This window comes from Entelurus aequoreus, linkage group LG20 (assembly GCF_033978785.1).
Source record: "Entelurus aequoreus isolate RoL-2023_Sb linkage group LG20, RoL_Eaeq_v1.1, whole genome shotgun sequence".
In the NCBI taxonomy this organism is placed as follows: domain Eukaryota; kingdom Metazoa; phylum Chordata; class Actinopteri; order Syngnathiformes; family Syngnathidae; genus Entelurus; species Entelurus aequoreus.
Genome location: NC_084750.1, coordinates 31,327,854 through 31,346,579, shown reverse-complemented (window position 1 = coordinate 31,346,579; position 18,726 = coordinate 31,327,854). Strand labels below are relative to the sequence as shown.

Below are 18,726 nucleotides of genomic sequence, written 5' to 3'. Positions count from 1 at the left end.
ATATATTTGCTGTGCGGCGCAATTGCGCAGGCGCGCCCCTTAGAGGGAACGTTGCTCACAGGGCACAGAGGAGGCGTCAGTGCGATACAGTTTGGTATCGGTCACGTGACCAAAGCAGCTCATGATCGGTCACGTGACTTTCTAAAAGCGGTACGCGCACCGACACAGGGTATCGCTCTATGAGCTCGACGCATGCGCCGATGCATCTGTGTTGCCGGACCCATCACGCACACAATAAACAGAAATGTCATGCATTTTAAACGTCTGACAGATTACCCACTAACATTTTCGTCCGTTCTCGTCTCGTCAACGAAAAAACACACGTCTCGTCATGTTTTCGTCATCAGAGAGACATGTTTATCTCGTCACCGTCTCGTTATAGTCATGAAACAAAGTGGCGTCAGCGAAATGATTTCGTCATCGTCGACGAAAACAACACTGATTATCAACAATACAGTTGTTCAAATGCAACAATACATAAAGTGGGGCAAAAAAAGTATTTAGTCAGCCACCAATTGTGCAAGTTCTCCCACTTAAAATGATGACAGAGGTCTGTAATTTTCATCATAGGTACACTTCAACTGTGAGAGACAGAATGTGAAGAAAAAAAATCCAGGAATTCACATTGTACGATTTTTAAAGAATTTATTTGTAAATTATGGTGTAAAATAAGTATTTGGTCAATAACAAAAATTCAACTCAATACTTTGTAATATAACCTTTGTTGGCAATAACAGAGGTCTTTACCAGGTTTGCACACACAGTAGCTGGTATTTTGGCCCATGCAGATCTTCTCGAGAGCAGTGATGTTTTGGGGCTGTCGCCGAGCAACACAGACTTTCAACTCCCTCCACAGATTTTCTATGGGGTTGAGGTCTGGAGACTGGCTAGGCCACTCCAGGACTTTCAAATGCTTCTTACGGAGCCACTCCTTCGTTGCCCGGGCGGTGTGTTTGGGATCATAGTCATGCTGGAAGACCCAACCACGTTTCATCTTCAAAGCTCTCACTGATGGAAGGAGGTTTTGGCTCAAAATCTCACGATACATGGCCCCATTCATTCTTTCCTTAACACGGATCAGTCGTCCTGTCCCCTTAGCAGAAAAACAGCCCCAAAGCATGATGTTTCCACCCCCATGCTTCACAGTAGATATGGTGTTCTTGGGATGCAACTCAGTATTATTCTTCCTCCAAACACGACGAGTTGAGTTTATACCAAAAAGTTCTATTTTGGTTTTATCGGACCACATGACATTCTCCCAATCCTCTGCTGTATCATCCATGTGCTCTCTGGCAAACTTCAGACGGGCCTGGACATGCACTGGCTTAAGCAGGGGGACACGTCTGGCACTGCAGGATTTGATTCCTGTCGGCGTAGTGTGTTACTGATGGTAACCTTTGTTACTTTGGTCCCAGCTCTCTGCAGGTCATTCACCAGGTCCCCCCGTGTGGTTCTGGGATTTTTGCTCACCGTTCTCATGATCATTTTGACCCCACGGGATGAGATCTTGCGTGGAGCCCCAGATCGAGGGAGATTATCAGTGGTCTTGTATGTCTTCCATTTTCTGATAATTGCTCCCACAGTTGATTTTTTTACACCAATCTGCTTGCCTATTGTAGATTCACTCTTCCCAGTCTGGTGCAGGTCTACAATTATTTTCCTGGTGTCCTTTGACAGCTCTTTGGTCTTGGCCATAGTGGAGTTTGGAGTCTGACTGTTTGAGGCTGTAACCAGGTGTCTTTTATACAGATAATGAGTTCAAAGAGGTGCCATTAATACAGGTAACGAGTGGAGGACAGAAGAGCTTCTTAAAGAAGAAGTTACAGGTCTGTGAGAGCCAGAGATCTTCCTTGTTTGAAGTGACCAAATACTTATTTTCCACCATAATTTACAAATAAATTCTTTAAAATTCCTACAATGTAAATTCCTGGATTTTTTTTCACATTCTGTCTCTCACAGTTGAAGTGTACCTATGATGAAAATTACAGACCTTCATCATTTTAAGTGGGAGAACTTGCACAATCGGTGGCTGACTAAATACTTTTTTGCCCAACTGTATACCTGTACGTAATGATAACTTGAGACACGAAAGGATGCAGAAAAATGGAGGGGAAGAAAGAGAAGCAACCTACATTAACCTTGTAGATTGTTATAGTAATAATAGGTTACGCTTTGTCAGTGTGCCATGTGTTACCCAGTTTACCCTAGGGCAACAACGTTAATATATGTTTGATGAAACGTGATTATGTGCATGAGTGTATGTATGCATATGTACTTGTATATGTACAGAATGTGTATATGTGTTTGTACAGTGAGTGTATATGTACAGTATGTGTATATGTATGTTTGTACAGTGAATGTATGTGTACAGTATGTGTATGTTTGTATGATGAATGTGCGTGTGGATGTACGAACTTTGAGTATGTAAATATGTACTGTATTTGTATATGTATGTGGGATCGTAGGTACCTATGTATGTGTGTATGTATGTATATGTGAATTTGTATGTACAATACATTTGACTCCCAGTGTGTGTGGGAGCCAGAGTACGGCCCCAGCCTCCCCGAGAGCCCAACCCACAAACAGTAGGTGTGGTGCCCAGGGAACCAGGGACCACCGCCCCCACGCAGCCAAGCCGGACAGCGACAGATTTTTCGGCTTTTGACTCGCTCGACCGCTCATAAAAGCAATGGGACTCTGTCTGTGAATGTAGCTTGTAGTTACAATTCCGGTGCAGTAGGTGGCGGTAGCCTACTATGCATTGTAACTCCGCCAATAGCACTTAATTCACCTGGTGGGCCAGAAGAAGAAGAAGACAACGACGACGAAGTAAAAGAAGAACGGACCGACCGGATCAAAATACGAGGGTAAGACGTCTTGGCAAACAAGTTCAAAAGTGGTCTGAACCTGTGCAGTGTGCAGCACCGACTCGGATTTTCTTAATTTTTATTTTCGGGATTTGAATGCATTTATTTTGAAAGGACAGCTGGAGAGAGACGGGGGAGGGGGCGGAGAGGGTGAGAGGGGGGATTGACGCGGAGCAAAGCAACTGTCAGGCCTTACACTATTTTTTTTGGAAGCCCCGAAAAATTAATTGCCCTAACAAAGGGTGCAAAGTCTGCAGGCAGTAGGAAACACATGGTTAAGTGTAGGGAGTAAAACTGATGGCAGTCTAAAGTTCAAGATTTTTGGAGCTCTTTGCTCAGTGGATCAGATGTTTGATGAAGCTCTGTGTCTATCTACCACCACTACTGTTTTCTGTTTATTTGTTACTGACTGTGGCAGGACACCTCTGGCTCTGTTTCACTTTATGTTGCTGGTAAATAATATGGTTGTAGGAGTAGGCTAAAGTTAAATTATTTAGTATGCACCAATTAAATGGGCAGAGCTTTAACCCTTGTGTGGTGTTCATATTGTTGTTACTCAGCCAGTGTTTGTGGGTCTGATGGACCCGTTGCATTTTGTTGCTTTTAATGCCTCACAATCAAACACTTTTATGTTAAAATACTGACTTATCCCAAAAAACATCTGTAATGAAGTGCTTCAAGAGGCTGGTAAAGGAATACATTGTCTCCAGACTTCCCCCCACATTCGACCCAGAGGACGCCATCTCCTCTGCACTCCACCTGAGCTTAGCACATCTGGAAGGAAAGGACACACACGTGCGGATGTTGTTTCTGGACTTCAACTTGGCATTCAACACCATCATCCCGCAGCACTTGGTGAGCAAACTGGCCCCCCTTGGATTCAGTACCCCCCTATGCAACTGGCTGCTTGACTTCCGCACAGACAGACCCCAATCTGTGAGAGTGGGCAACAACACCTCCAGTGCCATCTCCCTGAGCACCGGCTCCCCCCAGGGCTGCATCCTGAGTCCGCTGCTGTTCACGTTGATGACCCATGACTGCTGCGCCAGGTCCACTACTAACCACATTGTGAAGGATGCGGACGACACGACAGTAGTGGGCCTCATCCGTGACAACAACGACATGAACTACAGGGAGGAGGTGAAACATCTGTTTGACTGGTGCAGAACCAACAACCTGGTCCTGAACGTCGACAAGACCAAGGAGATCATTGTCGACTTCAGGAAGCACCAGTCCAGCCACGCTCCACTCTTCATCAACGGCACAGCGGTGGAGATGGTAAGAAGCACCAAGTTCCTGGGGGTGCAGATAACTGACAATATGACCTGGTCCCTACACACCGGAGCTCTTGTAAAAAGAGCTCAGCAGCGCATGCACTTTTTGCGTCGGATGAAAAGAGCACAGCTCCCTTCCCCCCATTCTCAGCACATTCTACAGAGGCACTATAGAGAGCCTACTGACCAATTGCATCTCTGTCTGGACTGGAGCCTGCAGTGCCTCAGACTGGAAGTCTCTCCAGAGAGTGGTGAGGACGGCGGAAAAGATCATCAGGACTCCTCTTCCTCCTATCCGGGAGATCGCAAAAAGCCGCTGCCTGACCAGGGCTCAGAAAATCTGCAGAGACTCCTCCCAACCCCACCAAGGACTGTTTTCACTGCTGGACTCTAGAAAGAGGTTCCGCAGCCTCCGTAGCAGAACCTCCAGGTTCTGTAACAGCTTCTTCCCTCAGACCATAAGACTCTTGAACGCATCATAATAATCCCCTCAATTCCCCCCAAAAATGGATGAACTCGCTGGAATATAAAGACAATATAACATACATCCATAAACGTAGATGCATATGCAAAAGTGCAATATATTTATCTTTACAGTAATCTATTTATTTATATCTGCACCTTATTGCTTTTTTATCCTGCACTGCCAACCAGCTAATGCAACGAAATTTCGTTCTTATCTGTACTGTAAAGTTTAAATTTGAACGACAATAAAAAGTAAGTCTAAGTCTAAGACCCACAAACACTGGCTGAGTAACAACAATATGAACGTTGCATGGAAATTTCTCTGCCAGTTTCTGCATCCCACAGGGATTCTTCTTTTGTGTTTCTGCACCTGCGGTTCCCACACAAGGTTGCAACATTGTTTGTCAACACTGTCTGCGCTCATTTTGTCGCACATTTGACCCTCTGATGTTCTGTGTACCTACACTCTGTCCTCCCCGTCTAGGCCTGCTGTGTGTGTGTGTGTGTGTGTGTGTGGGGGGGGGGGGGGGGGGGGTACACAGAACATCAATTTCCACACTTCTATTAGCCCCGGGTCCAGTGTACCCCGAACATCTTATATGTGATATAAATGTGTAGGGGGGGTGTATGGTGTGTGTTCATTAAATATGTATTCTGATATATGTTCTTCACAGAAAATGAGCCAAAGCCAGTGAGTCTCAGTTTGAAAAATTAATTAATTGTATCATTTTTCTTTTAATAAAAATCGAAAACGGGTCCCACAGACCCGAACACCACACAAGGGTTAAGAGACATTTTAGCTTTTATATTTTATAAGATATATTTTTTGTAAGAACCACAATTAATAAATATATTTCAGTGAATATCTTATTGTTCAAATCTGTATATAAATATGTACATAAAGTGTTGTAATTATATTGTAAAATGGATGGATGGATGGACGTTTAAAACAAAACTGTTATTAATTAGTAAATATACATTTTTTTAGCCTTTTTAGAGAAAATCATATCATTGTAGTAAATTATGCAAATTACTCGATGATGTCATGGTGACCACGCCCATAGCCACGCCCCCACCGCCACAGGTATCTTGGCAGTTTATGGGAATGACATCATGGAATGACATAATAATAATAATAATAATAATGGATTAGATTTATATAGCGCTTTTCTAGACACTCAAAGCGCTTCACAGAGAAGTGAGAACCCATCATTCATTTTTACAACTCATTCATTCATCATTCATTCTCCGGTGTGAGCGGCACCGGGGGCAAGGGTGAAGTGTCCTGCCCAAGGACACAACGGCAGCGATTTTTGGATGGTAAGAGGCGGGGAGCGAACCTGCAACCCTCAGGTTTCTGGCAAGGCCGCTCTACCCACTACGCCATGCCGCCCCCCATAAGTTGATTAATTGCATCTTAAAGCAACTGAGGCAAATTTGAGTGCTTGGCTCCAGACAGTAGAAGCAGAAGCTTTCAAATTTTGAAAATATGTTTTGCTCATTGTGTTCTGTATTGCTGCTGTAAAAATTTTGACAATTTCTTGTGGATTTGATTTCATATTGGTGAATTTTAGGGATGTACCGAAAATTTCATGTCACCGTTTTATTATTGTCGTGGCATTGTTGAACATACTCAAACAGTACTGGTACTTATACACACACTGAAAATTATTGACCAAGTTATTTTTTTTAAATAACTAAAATAAATAGATACACTGTTAAAAACACACTATTTTGCATGTTTTGTGTTTCTTATGCTTCACTGATAGTGTTTTAGTCTTAGAGTTGTGAGGGCTAAGGTTTTATTGCTTTAAATATTGGTTTGTACTTCAAGATTTAATTTAAGTGAAAAGTGCGTAGCAAATAAAGTCTATTACTGGCGGGCGTTGTGGCATCCTACTCATTTTAGCAGGCCTTAAACGCACCATAAAACTACCAGAGCACAGCCTGTAGGTTTAGTGCGCACAACTGATTACATTTGTTGCTCAAACAGCAATGTGTTTATAGAAGTTTAGATTGAGGTATTTTGTTTCTAAATGGGGAAAGATGTCAATGTCTCTTTGTTTTCATGTTAGCATTTAAGCTAACAAGTCAGTCCGTAAATGTATCAAACTGCAGTTATCAATCACGATTTTTCGATCATTTTAATCTAATACAATAATAATAACCATTAACATCAATACCGTTTATCGTTAAATCGTGAGTAAATCTTTTACTTAGTTATTTTATATCCACCCATCCATTTTCTACCGCTTGTCCCTTTCGGGGTCACGGGGGGTGCTGGAGCCTATCTCAGCTGCATTCAGGCGGTAGGCGGGGTACACCCTGGACAAGTCGCGACCTCTTCGCAGGATGTTGGCCATGACAGTAGTGTTTTGGCAGCAGGAACTTACTTGCACCTCCTCCCGTTTGACGGTCACAGGTTGAAGAAGATGAAACACTGCAGCTTCTTTGGGCATACAAATATCTTCTTTAAGTGGCTCAACATTCTAAGAGAATAAACAGAATTATTCAAAGAACAGTAAATGTACAAAGGCTTGTTGAACGGAAAATATGAAAAATTAAGATCATAAGCTTTCCTTCTGACCTTAGTGGAGAATTCCTTGTTAGCTTTAACAAGCTGACGCATGCTGCTGGGTGAGTCTTGGTTTTGTGTCCTCTCTTCTGATGGCTCTTCCATCATCATGGAGACAATTTGCAGCTCAATTTGGTGGTTGTGATTTGTCGGTAGAACTTTTTCCCGGCCCAACTGTGACCTTTGGCTGCTGGTGTCATCATTAACACGAGCTACACGCTGCTTCTTACTTGAAGGCTCCACTGTTTCTGACGTTGGTTCAGAAGTATCAATTCTTGCCTCCGGGGCTTGGCTAACTGATAGCGACTCATCTAAGGAGTGCATCCCCTCAGACATGATGAACTCCAATTCAGCCAGATCCATTTCTTCTTCCATCTCCTTTCTCTTTTTGCTGGTGTGGGAGGCACGGTCTGATGAAGGCAGTGGCAGACTGACAAAGAGATCATCGACAGAGCCCATGGGATCCGGTGAAGTGGCTGCAGGGCCTTTGTTTGGACATGAAGAGGTGCTTTCAGATGCTAAAGTAGTGTTAATGTTGGATTCCAGGACAGAACGCTTTGGCTCGGACATCACAGCTGAGAGCTCCTCGTCCAATGGCCTTTAAAAACAAATGGACATTGGTTGTAGGCAAACCACAATTGGCATGTGTGTGAAAAAAAAACAGGATGGTTACCTTTTCTTGTTAACTGGTTTAAAAAAACTGGTCATTGTTGGCTGTTTTTGTGGGGACGCTGCTGGAGAGACGTTCTGACGAGATGTCTTCTTAGCAACACCAGGCTTTGCCAAAGGTGGTTGGAAAGTTGTTTTGTTAAAATCTTGATGGCCTAAAAGTGCAAGGACAGTTCAGTGAAGTTGTGTTTACCTAGTACATTGTTTCTCATCTGTTGTCTTTGTTTTTTCCTTTATGTTGTCACTGCTTTTTGTCCTTCGTAGTTGCTTTATGATTCAATAGTAGTCTCTCATTACCACAACTGTGTCAAGTGTTTACATGCAAGCCCATGTAGGGCTGAGCAATGAATCCATGGGGAAAAATATCAATCCCTCCATTCCTTTTTCTACCACTTCTCCCTCTCAGGGTCAAAGTGGGGCTGGAGCCTATCCCAGCTGCACTTGGGCGGAAGGCAAGTCACCACCTCATTGCAGGACCAACACAGATAAACAGATAACCATTCACACGCACATTCATACAATATGGCCAATTCAGTGTTGCAATATATATCTTCATCCACTGTAAACCCTTTTACTCACCGCGTGAGATTGTTTCATTCATTCTCGTGGCTGTTTACATCCCGCCCGGCGCGGACGTGCGTGACGCTCAGCGCGCGCTCGCAGGACAGATCTTACATGTGGAACGGTCTTTCCCTGACTCTCTTGTTATCGTGCTTGGTGACTTTAACAAGGGAAATTTGAGCCAGGAATTACCAAAGTATAGACAGTTTATTAAATGCCCGACCAGAGAGGAGAACACGCTGGATCACTGCTACACTACATTGAGCAAGGCTTTTCATGCAGTCCCGCGCGCTGCTCTTGGCCTATCAGATCACGTGATGGTGCACTTAATCCCTTCATACAGACAGAGACTGAAACTGGCTAAACCTGTTATGAGGACCATTAAGTGTTTCACTGCCGAGTCTGTGGACGAGTTGCGTGCTTGTTGGGAGATGACAGACTGGGAGGCAATTGGAGCGGCCACGAACAATCTGGACGAGTATACGGACACTGTGACCTCATACATACAGTTCAATGAGGCGCGAATCATTCCAACGCGCACCAGGGTTTGTTATAACAACGACAAGCCCTGGTTCACACCCAAGCTCCGACAGCTGCGCAAGAAGAAGGAGGCTGCATGGAGAAGCGGGGACCGAAGTACATACAGAGAAGCGAAGTACCACTTCAACAGGGAAGTGGAGAAAGCTAAATCTGTGTACTCTAACCGTCTACAGGAACAGTTCCGCTCCAATGATTCTGCGGCAGTTTGGAGAGGTCTAAGGGCCCTTACGAACTATAAGCCCAAAACCCCCCAGGCCCTGAATGACCGGACTCTCGCTCAAGGCCTCAACACACATTACTGTCGTCATGAACGGCCTTCAGCTCATCAAAGCCATGCTCCCCCCACCATCACCCTCCCCACCAATGCCAGCACTTCATTAAAGGAGTTAAAGGACTCAAAGGACTCCAATGACATCACAGGACTCCAAAAATCATCATAGGACTGTAAAGGCCCCCTCCATCAAAGAAGAGGATGTACGCCGGCAGTTCTTGAAGCTGAATACGCGGAAGGCCCCCGGGCCGGATGGTGTCTCCCCCTCCACTCTCAGACACTGTGCGGACCAGCTGGCTCCTGTCTTCTCTGACATTTTTAACACCTCTCTGGAGCTATGCCGCGTGCCGTCCTGCTTTAAGACCTCCACCATTGTCCCTGTCCCCAAAAAAGCACGGATCACAGGACTAAATGACTACAGGCCGGTCGCGCTGACGTCTGTGGTCATGAAGTCCTTTGAGCGCTTGGTCCTGCCCCACCTCAAGGACATCACCGCCCCCCTCCTGGACCCACTGCAGTTCGCCTACAGAGCCAACGGGTCTGTGGATGATGCAGTGAACCTGGCCCTCTACTTCATCCTGGAGCATCTGGACTCCCCAGGAACCTACGCTAGGATCCTGTTTGTGGACTTCAGCTCTGCCTTCAACACCATCCTCCCTGGACTGCTACGAGACAAGCTCTACCAGCTCAGCGTGCCCGACTCCCTCTGCAGTTGGATCAATGACTTCCTGACAGACCGAAGACAGCACGTGCGGCTGGGGAAGATTGTCTCGGACAGTCGAACCACAAACACTGGTACTCTTCAAGGCTGTGTACTCTCCCCCTGGCTCTTCTCCCTGTATACAAACTGCTGCACCTCCAGTCACCAATCCGTAAAACTGCTCAAGTTTGCGGATGACACCACCCTCATCGAGCTCATCTCGAATGGCGATGAGTCCGCCTACAGGAGAGAGGTGGACTGGCTGACGTCCTGGTGCAGCCTCAACAACCTGGAGCTGAACGCCCAGAAAACAGTGGAGATGATCATGGACTTCAGGAAAGTCACAGCCCCACCATCCCCGCTCACCCTGATTGACTCTTCCCACCCCGTCCCCATTGTGGACTCCTTCCGTTTCTTGGGCACCACCATCACCCAGGACCTCAAGTGGGAGCAGACCATCAGCTCCCTCATCAAGAAGGCCCAGCAGAGGATGTATTTCCTGCGGCAGCTGAGGAAACTTAAGGTGCCGACCGAGATGCTGGTGCAGTTTTACTTAGCCATCATAGAGTCCATCCTGACCTCCTCCATCACAGTGTGGTTCCCCGGCGACACAGTCCAGGATAAGAATAGACTGCAGCGCATCGTACGTGCTGCTGAGAAGGTGATTGGCTGCAAGCTCCCATCTCTCCAGGACTTGTTCTCCTCCAGGACCAGGAGGCGTGTGGGTCGGATCACAGCTGACTCTTCTCACCCTGGACACAAACTATTCTCCCCTCTCCCCTCAGGCAGGAGACTACGCTCCATCCAGACCCACACCTCCCACCACCTGAACAGTTTTTTCCCCTCGGCCATCAGGCAAATGAACAATAACTCCTAACAGTAGCTCCTTGAATTCCTTGAATTCCTTCTAAGTCTATCTGATAGCTCAGTTACAGCTCTTTTTATTAACAAATATTTGTTATATGTGTTTTATGTTGCACGATTGCACCAAGAAAAATTCCTAGTTTGTGAACCCGTTCTCAAACAATGGCAATAAAACTATTCTGATTCTGATTCTGATTCAATCAACCTATCTTATGTGCATGTCTTAAAAAATGCAATTGTTTTTTACCGGTGCCAGGAGGTTATTTATTTGCTACAGTTACAATGAAACATTCAGGAAATGTCATAAATGGGAAAAATAATAAGTTATTAGATGTTGGGGATGATCTGTATCACCGCCTGGATTCAGAATTTTGAAAAAAATATTCTTACTATTGTGAAAGAGGGCCTGGCAGAGGTTTGGAATGGGAGAATCTCAGTCTGAATGTTCTTGACTTCTGTTTCGATGATGTGTTAAAGTACCAATGATTGTCACACACACACTAGGTGTGGCAAAATTATTCTCTGCATTTGACCCATCACCCTTGATTACCCCCTGGGAGGTGAGGGGAGCAGCAGCGGTGGCCGCGTCCGGGAATCATTTTTGGTGATTTAACCCCCAATTTCAACCCTTGATGCTGAGTGCCAAGCAGGGAGGTAATGGGTCCCATTTGTATAGTCTTTGGTATGACTCGGCTGGGGTTTGAACTCACAACCTACCGATCTCAGGGCGGGCACTGTAACCACTAGGCCACTGAGTAGGTTGCATGATGAGTTCAAATTCCCTAATGTTGTCCTCCAAACTAACAAACTGAAGATAAATCAAAAGTGCCTCTGCTGTTTCAGCCAAGCAGTGAACCATGTTGCTTCATTTGCTTTAGGGGTCATATTGTAATTTTTTTCTACATTTAAAACACTTCATTGTGGTCTACACAACATGTAATGGTGTTTTTGGTTAAAATTTTGCATAGATTTTGTTTTACAAACTGTCTTCAAGCTGCTTTCTGACTATCTCTTCAGGTTGCGCCATTTTGTGGGCGGTCTTATTTACTTGCCTATACTTTGACTGCCTCTATTCTCTGCCAGCCATGTTGTAGTTTTTAGCGCTTCCATATGGAGTCTACTGAGGGATGTAAGTTTGAACTGTATGGTACTTTGTATTAGAAATGGCAACAGTGGAGAATGCATTTGCATGTACGAACCATTCTGCCCCACAACAGGAGTATTGAAAAAAAGAAGGCGCTTATTGACTACAGTCTCGGACTACAATGGCGGACTCGCACAAAGATCTTCAAGTAAATCTCTACCATATATGGAGATATCGGCTGATGTCACACTTTGGGAAAAAGTCACAAATCGGGCAAATTCAAAACGGCTTGTTTGGAGGAAGTATGTGGAAGGCAAGATTATTTTATAATTATCGCCACCGTGCCCTCCATTGTTTGATTTAAAATTTTTGGGACTAACGCAGATTCCAAATAGACAAAAACAAAAGCCATTAAGTAAGAAAAAATGGTTTTGTACAACAAGTCCCTTATAAGATGCAGTTAATTCCATTCAAACAATTATTGTTTTGTGATTGAGTATAATGCTCGTGACTAATTGCAAGTTTTTGTAAAATGTACAATGATGATTTTACCCATAAGAATCCATCAGTTTATGTCAAAGACCCATTTTTGTTGACTTAAAAACTTAAACTACTCATTTAAATGGTAAATGGTCTGTAATTATATAGCCCATTACTATACCTGAAATAATACCCTAAGCGCTTTACAATTTACATCACATTCACCTATTTACACACACATTCACGCAATGATGGCGGAAGCTGCCAAGCAAGGCGCTAACAACGACCCATCAGGAAAGTTGATCCATCATCTCTTGTTATATTTATTTGATATACAGTACTGTATAGCACTTTATATTGTATTCAAAATGTGCAAACTCTCTTAAAATATGGACTTTTTTCGAGGCTGGAACCAATTATTGATATTTACATTGTTGCTTATGGAGATATTTGCTTCAATAAACAAACTTTACAATGTAATTATCCTTTACAAGAACCAATTAAGTTCGTAAATCGAGGCTCTACTGTATTTTATACTTTTATCTAACAGAGCTGCTGCACTGATTTTGTGTACGGATGTACACAATTTCCTCGAATGCGATACACCACTTCTACCTGTAATTCTGGACGCATGCTTCTTCTTCTGGGAGGGTGAGTTCTCTGTCATGCTGAATGACGAGCTCAGTGAATTCCCCACAACGCACTGTGTGATTATCTTCAGCGTTGTGGCTTTAGAACCATCATGATGATTCGTGGTTCCGTTGTGCTTTTTCTCCGGAGTTTCTCCGACCGCTGTAATTCCAGTCACCTTGCAACGCTCAGTTCTGACAAAAGAGGAAAATGGGGAAAATTCAAGAGAACTGATATCAAAAAGATGACACTGTTGCCTTTGAGTGCTCGTACATTTGTGACGTCTCTGTGTTGATTACGTATGCTGTGATGTTCTGTGACGCTGTAGGTAAAACAGTCTCATCCACTGCAAAATGCTGGGACAGCGATGCGCTTGGAATTCTGGGCTCCACCTTTGTCACTAAACTCAAAGAAACCAAAGGATATTAAACACTGGTAGTTCAAGAATAGTCACTTTTATTCAAATACAAGATGTTCTTCTACCTGTGTCGATTATTGAACTGGAAGGGTTGCAGTACTTGTCGCATGAGGCATAAATAGCAGCCAATCCGATTTCAGACTCCGTGATAACTCGAAGGCATTTACTGTTTCACAGGGAGAGAAAGAAGATTTTTGGTGTCAACAAATTAAGGGTGGATCAATCCAAATACCAAAAGCAACGATACCGAGGTAGTATTAGTATTGGAACCACCCAAGTGTGAAGACATTTTTTTTTTTCGGTTCTCTCTTATGTTTATCTTCACAAATATGTGTTTTTGGTTATCTTGTTCATATTGTTAAATGTATATATTGTTTACAAAGTCAGGGAATACTATTGCCCACAGGAAGGCTTTGAATTAATTTGAATAAGAACTGCACTTTTTTAAGAATTCTGTATATCATTAACAATCCATATAAGAGACAAGAACATGTCTTTTTTTAGGATTCTAGGGGGAAAAAATGCTCGCAAGATACGGATAACATTGCAGCCAATTGGAGTCACATATGTTGCCTTCAAAGCCCTCTAAAACAACTTCTTCAAAATCCTCTATCAACATTTTTTAATATACATGCTTTAAATGTGTATATGATGTAGTAACAGACTCACAACAATATGATGTGTATGTATTCAATATGTAATATGTACAATATTTACCGTATTAGGGTCATTTTAAGCATTACCAGAACTTATTTCCTGGGTGCATTGATTTCAGTGAGTGCTCATAGTAATGTACTTCCTACAAACATGTTCCTACTTTCATCAACAAACATGTTATCTTATCAGACTTTGTATGAGACAACAAAGATGACTGTTTTTGGACTAAAGAGGATTCACAACCTTATCTTTTTTAACTATACGGAGGATCAACTACTAGTTATAGAAACTGAGCGGGCACGAAGAGAGGGTGAAACTTTGGAGCAAACGGGGGCCAAGAGAGTCAGGACCCGCATGACTTGGTGGTGTAAATGTAGACCTTGCAAGCTATGCAGACAGAAATGAAGTGCTCACTGCTCAAAGAAACAGCATCACAACGAAAGACGAACTGTTTGCGCTAACAAACCCAGCAGTGGTAGACTTTTTTTTTATCCACCTACCAAAAATCAACTGAAAAAAATATCCCTGGCCAACTGGACAAAACAAACAACTGTCTATCGGGTTAGTCACTACAATATTGATCATGAAACATGCAGCACACCATACCTGTTATTACACCATATTTGTTGAGCTAGCTGTGCTCAAACAAAACAACTAGCCCTAGAGCTATGCTTTTATTTGACAACAACAAACAATTAATTACAATGTCCACTCTCGGAATGCCGACTGATGGGATGGCTGAATCTTTCAGTAAAAAGACTTGTAATCCAAGTTGAGTTGGTAAATTCAGAATAGTCCTTAGGTAAAAACTGTTGAGAATAAACTATCATCTTGCTTAGACTTTCGAGCAAAGTTGCCGGGTCCAAGTTGAGAGCCAGTAGTATCTACTGCTTCAGTCGGTTCGGAGTTTTAGTTGGTACGAGTGGAATCTGAAAGTGGACCAACTTTTTGGCTTATGACCACAACCTTGTACAATACATGTGCGAGACATGATTGATAATCCAGCATCAACCATTACAAACTTAAACATGGTTCAGCTGCTGACGCTGAGGCTAGCTCACCTTGTGCTAATACATTTGTCTTGCTCTGTGAGCAAGGTTGCCCTTTAACTTACTTGTACTGTTGACATTCAAACAATTGTATGTAATGAAAGAAAATTATTGTATTATGTTGTTGACATTATCTTATATTATTGTATTTATTTATTGTCATTTTTTTTACAGTTAAGTTTGCTGATAGAAAATATCTGTCCTGTGTTGTGCCAAATGTTTGTTTCTTGCAAATTCTGAACTCTTGTAATAACATCTATGTAATATAGTAATGTGCAATGTTTTATTTATTTGAGGGAGTCTGTGTGTGACTGTTTTTGGCAACTATATTTTTTGTTGCATTGCACTGATTGATGTCACTCAATTTCGATGTTAACTATGATGGCAATAACAATATAAGGATTCTATTCTATTATTCTGATAACAACCATGATCAACAAATTAAAGGTAAAATCACAAAATCATACAATGATCTTGAAAATGTCGAAATCAATACTGGCCCTGTGTTGAATTGGTGTTGCCCACGCCTACCTGTCAGCATTGTGCAAACCTTTGAATGATGTTTTTAATGGAATCATGCCACACTGTGGTAGACGATGGAAGCACCGGTTGGGAGCTGCCAGCGCTGAAGTCTATCACGCAACTCCGTGAGGACTCCAAGAGGTCACAAGGTAGGGAGCCCTCCTCCAGGAGTTGACTTGAACCACCTCCAAAGCTTACTACTGTACTAAGACGCTTGAGCTGAGAACAAGAAAGATGGGAAAGTATTGAACAGCGGGCTCGATGGGTCATTAGGACAGTATACTACAGTGGAATTCCTTTACCTGCTAAGCAATAACAATGAAACTAACAATACTACAACACATTTGACAAAAACTGACCTAAGTTTCATAGAAATGTTATGTCAACAAAAGAGTTTGACTTTGAAAAGTTAATACGTTTTGGTGAGAAATATTCCTCTAAAAACAAATTATTAGTGCAGACCTGCAACTAATAACTATTTTATACTATTCCTTGTCTACAATCGAAACGATTAATCAGCAAGTTATTAACCCATTCATAGAGTGGCCGCCCTGAGATCAGTAGGTTGGAGTTCAAATCCCAGCCGAGTCATACTAAAGACTATAAAAATGGGACCCATAAAATCCCTGCTTGGCACTCAGCAACAAAGGGTTGGAGTTGGGGGTTAAATCACCAAAATGATTCCCGGGCGCGGCGCCGCTGCTGCCCACTGCTCCCCAAGGGGATGGGACAATTTCAGAGGACAAATTTCACCACATCTAGTGTGTGTGTGACAATCATTGGTACTTTAATCTTTAATCTTAAAATTAACATGTTTGGGCTTGTGCAAATAAAAAATAATCTTTAAAAATATTAAAAATTATTATTAATTACAAATGAGTCTGCCACTCATGAGACTCATCGTTGAAGCCCTTGAAGTTAGCACATTTACAGAAGAAAGACAGCTACAGTGGTGTCCCCAAAAATTTTCAGCGTGATCATATGGGCTGCAATGTGTTATTGAAGTTTGGTTTGATGTTTTTGCAGTGGACAATTGTGGGGCTATTAAAAGTGGAAAATACTGTATTATGCCTGTGAATATTGTCGTTCAATCAGATCATTGATTCGATCAAAACTTAAAGGTTCAGTTTGTCTTCAAGACGTTTTATCTCTCATCCAAGCAGACTTCATCAATGTATGCGCAAAGATTTAGGACAGCTGTAGTTTGTAGTGTTATTGTGTTCTATTGTTTTTTGTGTCTTAAAGAGTGATTAATTGGATCCTGTGCCATCCCCTCAAACTAAAGCTGTCTTGTGTAGTCTTTGTGCATGAAGTTTGCTCAGATGAGAAGCGTCTTCTAAAATAATAATAACCTCAACAGTCAGTAGAAATATGACTCTAAACATTGTTGGTACAGCTCTCCTTTAAAACACTTAAAAAAGATTAGATTTTTTTCTTTAAACATTTATATATTCTTACAAAAGTTAAGATATCAAACACAAATATGTGTGCGTGTGTATATATATGAATATAAATATGTGTGTGTATATATATGTATATATGTGTATGTATATATTTTGTATTTATTTATTTAAGACATTTCGAATAAAAATTAAAAATAAACTTTATAAACACTAAAAGCTACATATTTTTTTAACATGAAAACTTGAGTGCTCAAATCTAATTGAGGGGAACACTACACTGTACCTGTTTAGCATTGAGAAATATGAAGGTAGTTCCTGCAAAAAGCTGTTTGCGTTTGACATCCGGCCCCAGATTAACATCCTCTTTATTCAAACTGGGCTCATCAATGTCAGGGGTGAATCTAAAAATAACAGTAAGCAGAACTAATAAGGTCAATCTGGCGATTCAACATTAGAAAAACAAAGACCACACTGCGGCATTGTACCTCTCAGCTTTAGGAGGGGGTAACTTCTGCTGGAATGCTTTGCTGAGCTCTGAGAAGAACTCAGGCTTCACGATAGGACGGCAGCACAGCAGAGCAGAAATGGTCTACAATTGAGGTACAAAAAAATGTATAAATAAAATTGAGGTACAATAAAAACTGTTTATGTCGACGCCCCCGCAAAGGACTGACAGCGACATGAGCTACTGTCAACATAACAGGCCATGGTTTGCACTTGTGACTTTTTCCTCGAGCAGGGGTGTCCAAACTTTTTCCACCAAGGGCCACATACTGAAGAATCAAAACATAATTTTGATATTTTTTAATTTGTAAAAAAATAATAATATACACATATATATATATATATATATATATATATATATATATATATATATATATATATATATATATATATATATATATATATATATATACACACATATATATACGTATATATATACACATATATATACATATATATACCTATATATATATATATATATGTATGTGTGGGAAAAAATCACAAGACTATTTCATCTCTACAGGCCTGTTTCATGAGGGGTTTCCTCAATCCTCAGGAAAAAAATATCCTGAGGATTGAGGAAACCCCTCATGAAACAGGCCTGTAGAGATGAAATAGTCTTGTGATTTTTTCCCACACATACATATTACGCTCTACCACGGTATCGAGCACTATTTTTTGGATAATCTAATTAAGACATATATATATATATATATATATATATATATATATATATATATATATATATATATATATATATATATATATATATATATATATATATATATATAGGTATATATATATATATATATATATATATATATATATATAGGTATATATATATATATATATAGGTATATATATATATATATATATATATATATATATATATATATATATATATATATATATATACCTATATATATATATATATATACCTATATATATATATATATATATATATATACGTATATATATATATATATATATATATAGGGACGGCGTGGCAAAGTTGGTAGAGTGGCTGTGCCAGCAATCGGAGTGTTGCTGGTCACTGGGGTTCAATTCCCACCTTCTACCTTCCTAGTCACGTCCGTTGTGTCCTTGGGCAAGACACTTCACCCTTTGCCTCTGATGGCTGCTGGGTAGCGCCTTGCATGGCAGCTCCCGCCATCAGTGTGTGAATGTGTGTG

At 41.7% G+C, this 18,726-nt stretch overlaps 1 protein-coding gene across 2 annotated transcripts in view; it reads right to left on the bottom strand.

The window, feature by feature from the left end:
- Positions 1-18,726, bottom strand: part of nbn (nibrin) — a 69,185-nt gene that overhangs the window by 37,396 nt on the left and 13,063 nt on the right. For both annotated transcript variants that reach the window (XM_062029972.1, XM_062029971.1), the window contains exons 5-13: positions 17,515-17,618; positions 17,313-17,430; positions 15,655-15,845; positions 13,464-13,564; positions 13,254-13,380; positions 12,966-13,174; positions 7,855-8,005; positions 7,194-7,779; positions 7,000-7,095 (exon numbers count right to left, since the gene is read on the bottom strand). In XM_062029972.1, the coding sequence (XP_061885956.1) occupies positions 7,000-7,095; positions 7,194-7,779; positions 7,855-8,005; positions 12,966-13,174; positions 13,254-13,380; positions 13,464-13,564; positions 15,655-15,845; positions 17,313-17,430; positions 17,515-17,618 (1,683 nt within the window). The remainder of the gene's footprint in view (positions 1-6,999; positions 7,096-7,193; positions 7,780-7,854; positions 8,006-12,965; positions 13,175-13,253; positions 13,381-13,463; positions 13,565-15,654; positions 15,846-17,312; positions 17,431-17,514; positions 17,619-18,726) is intronic.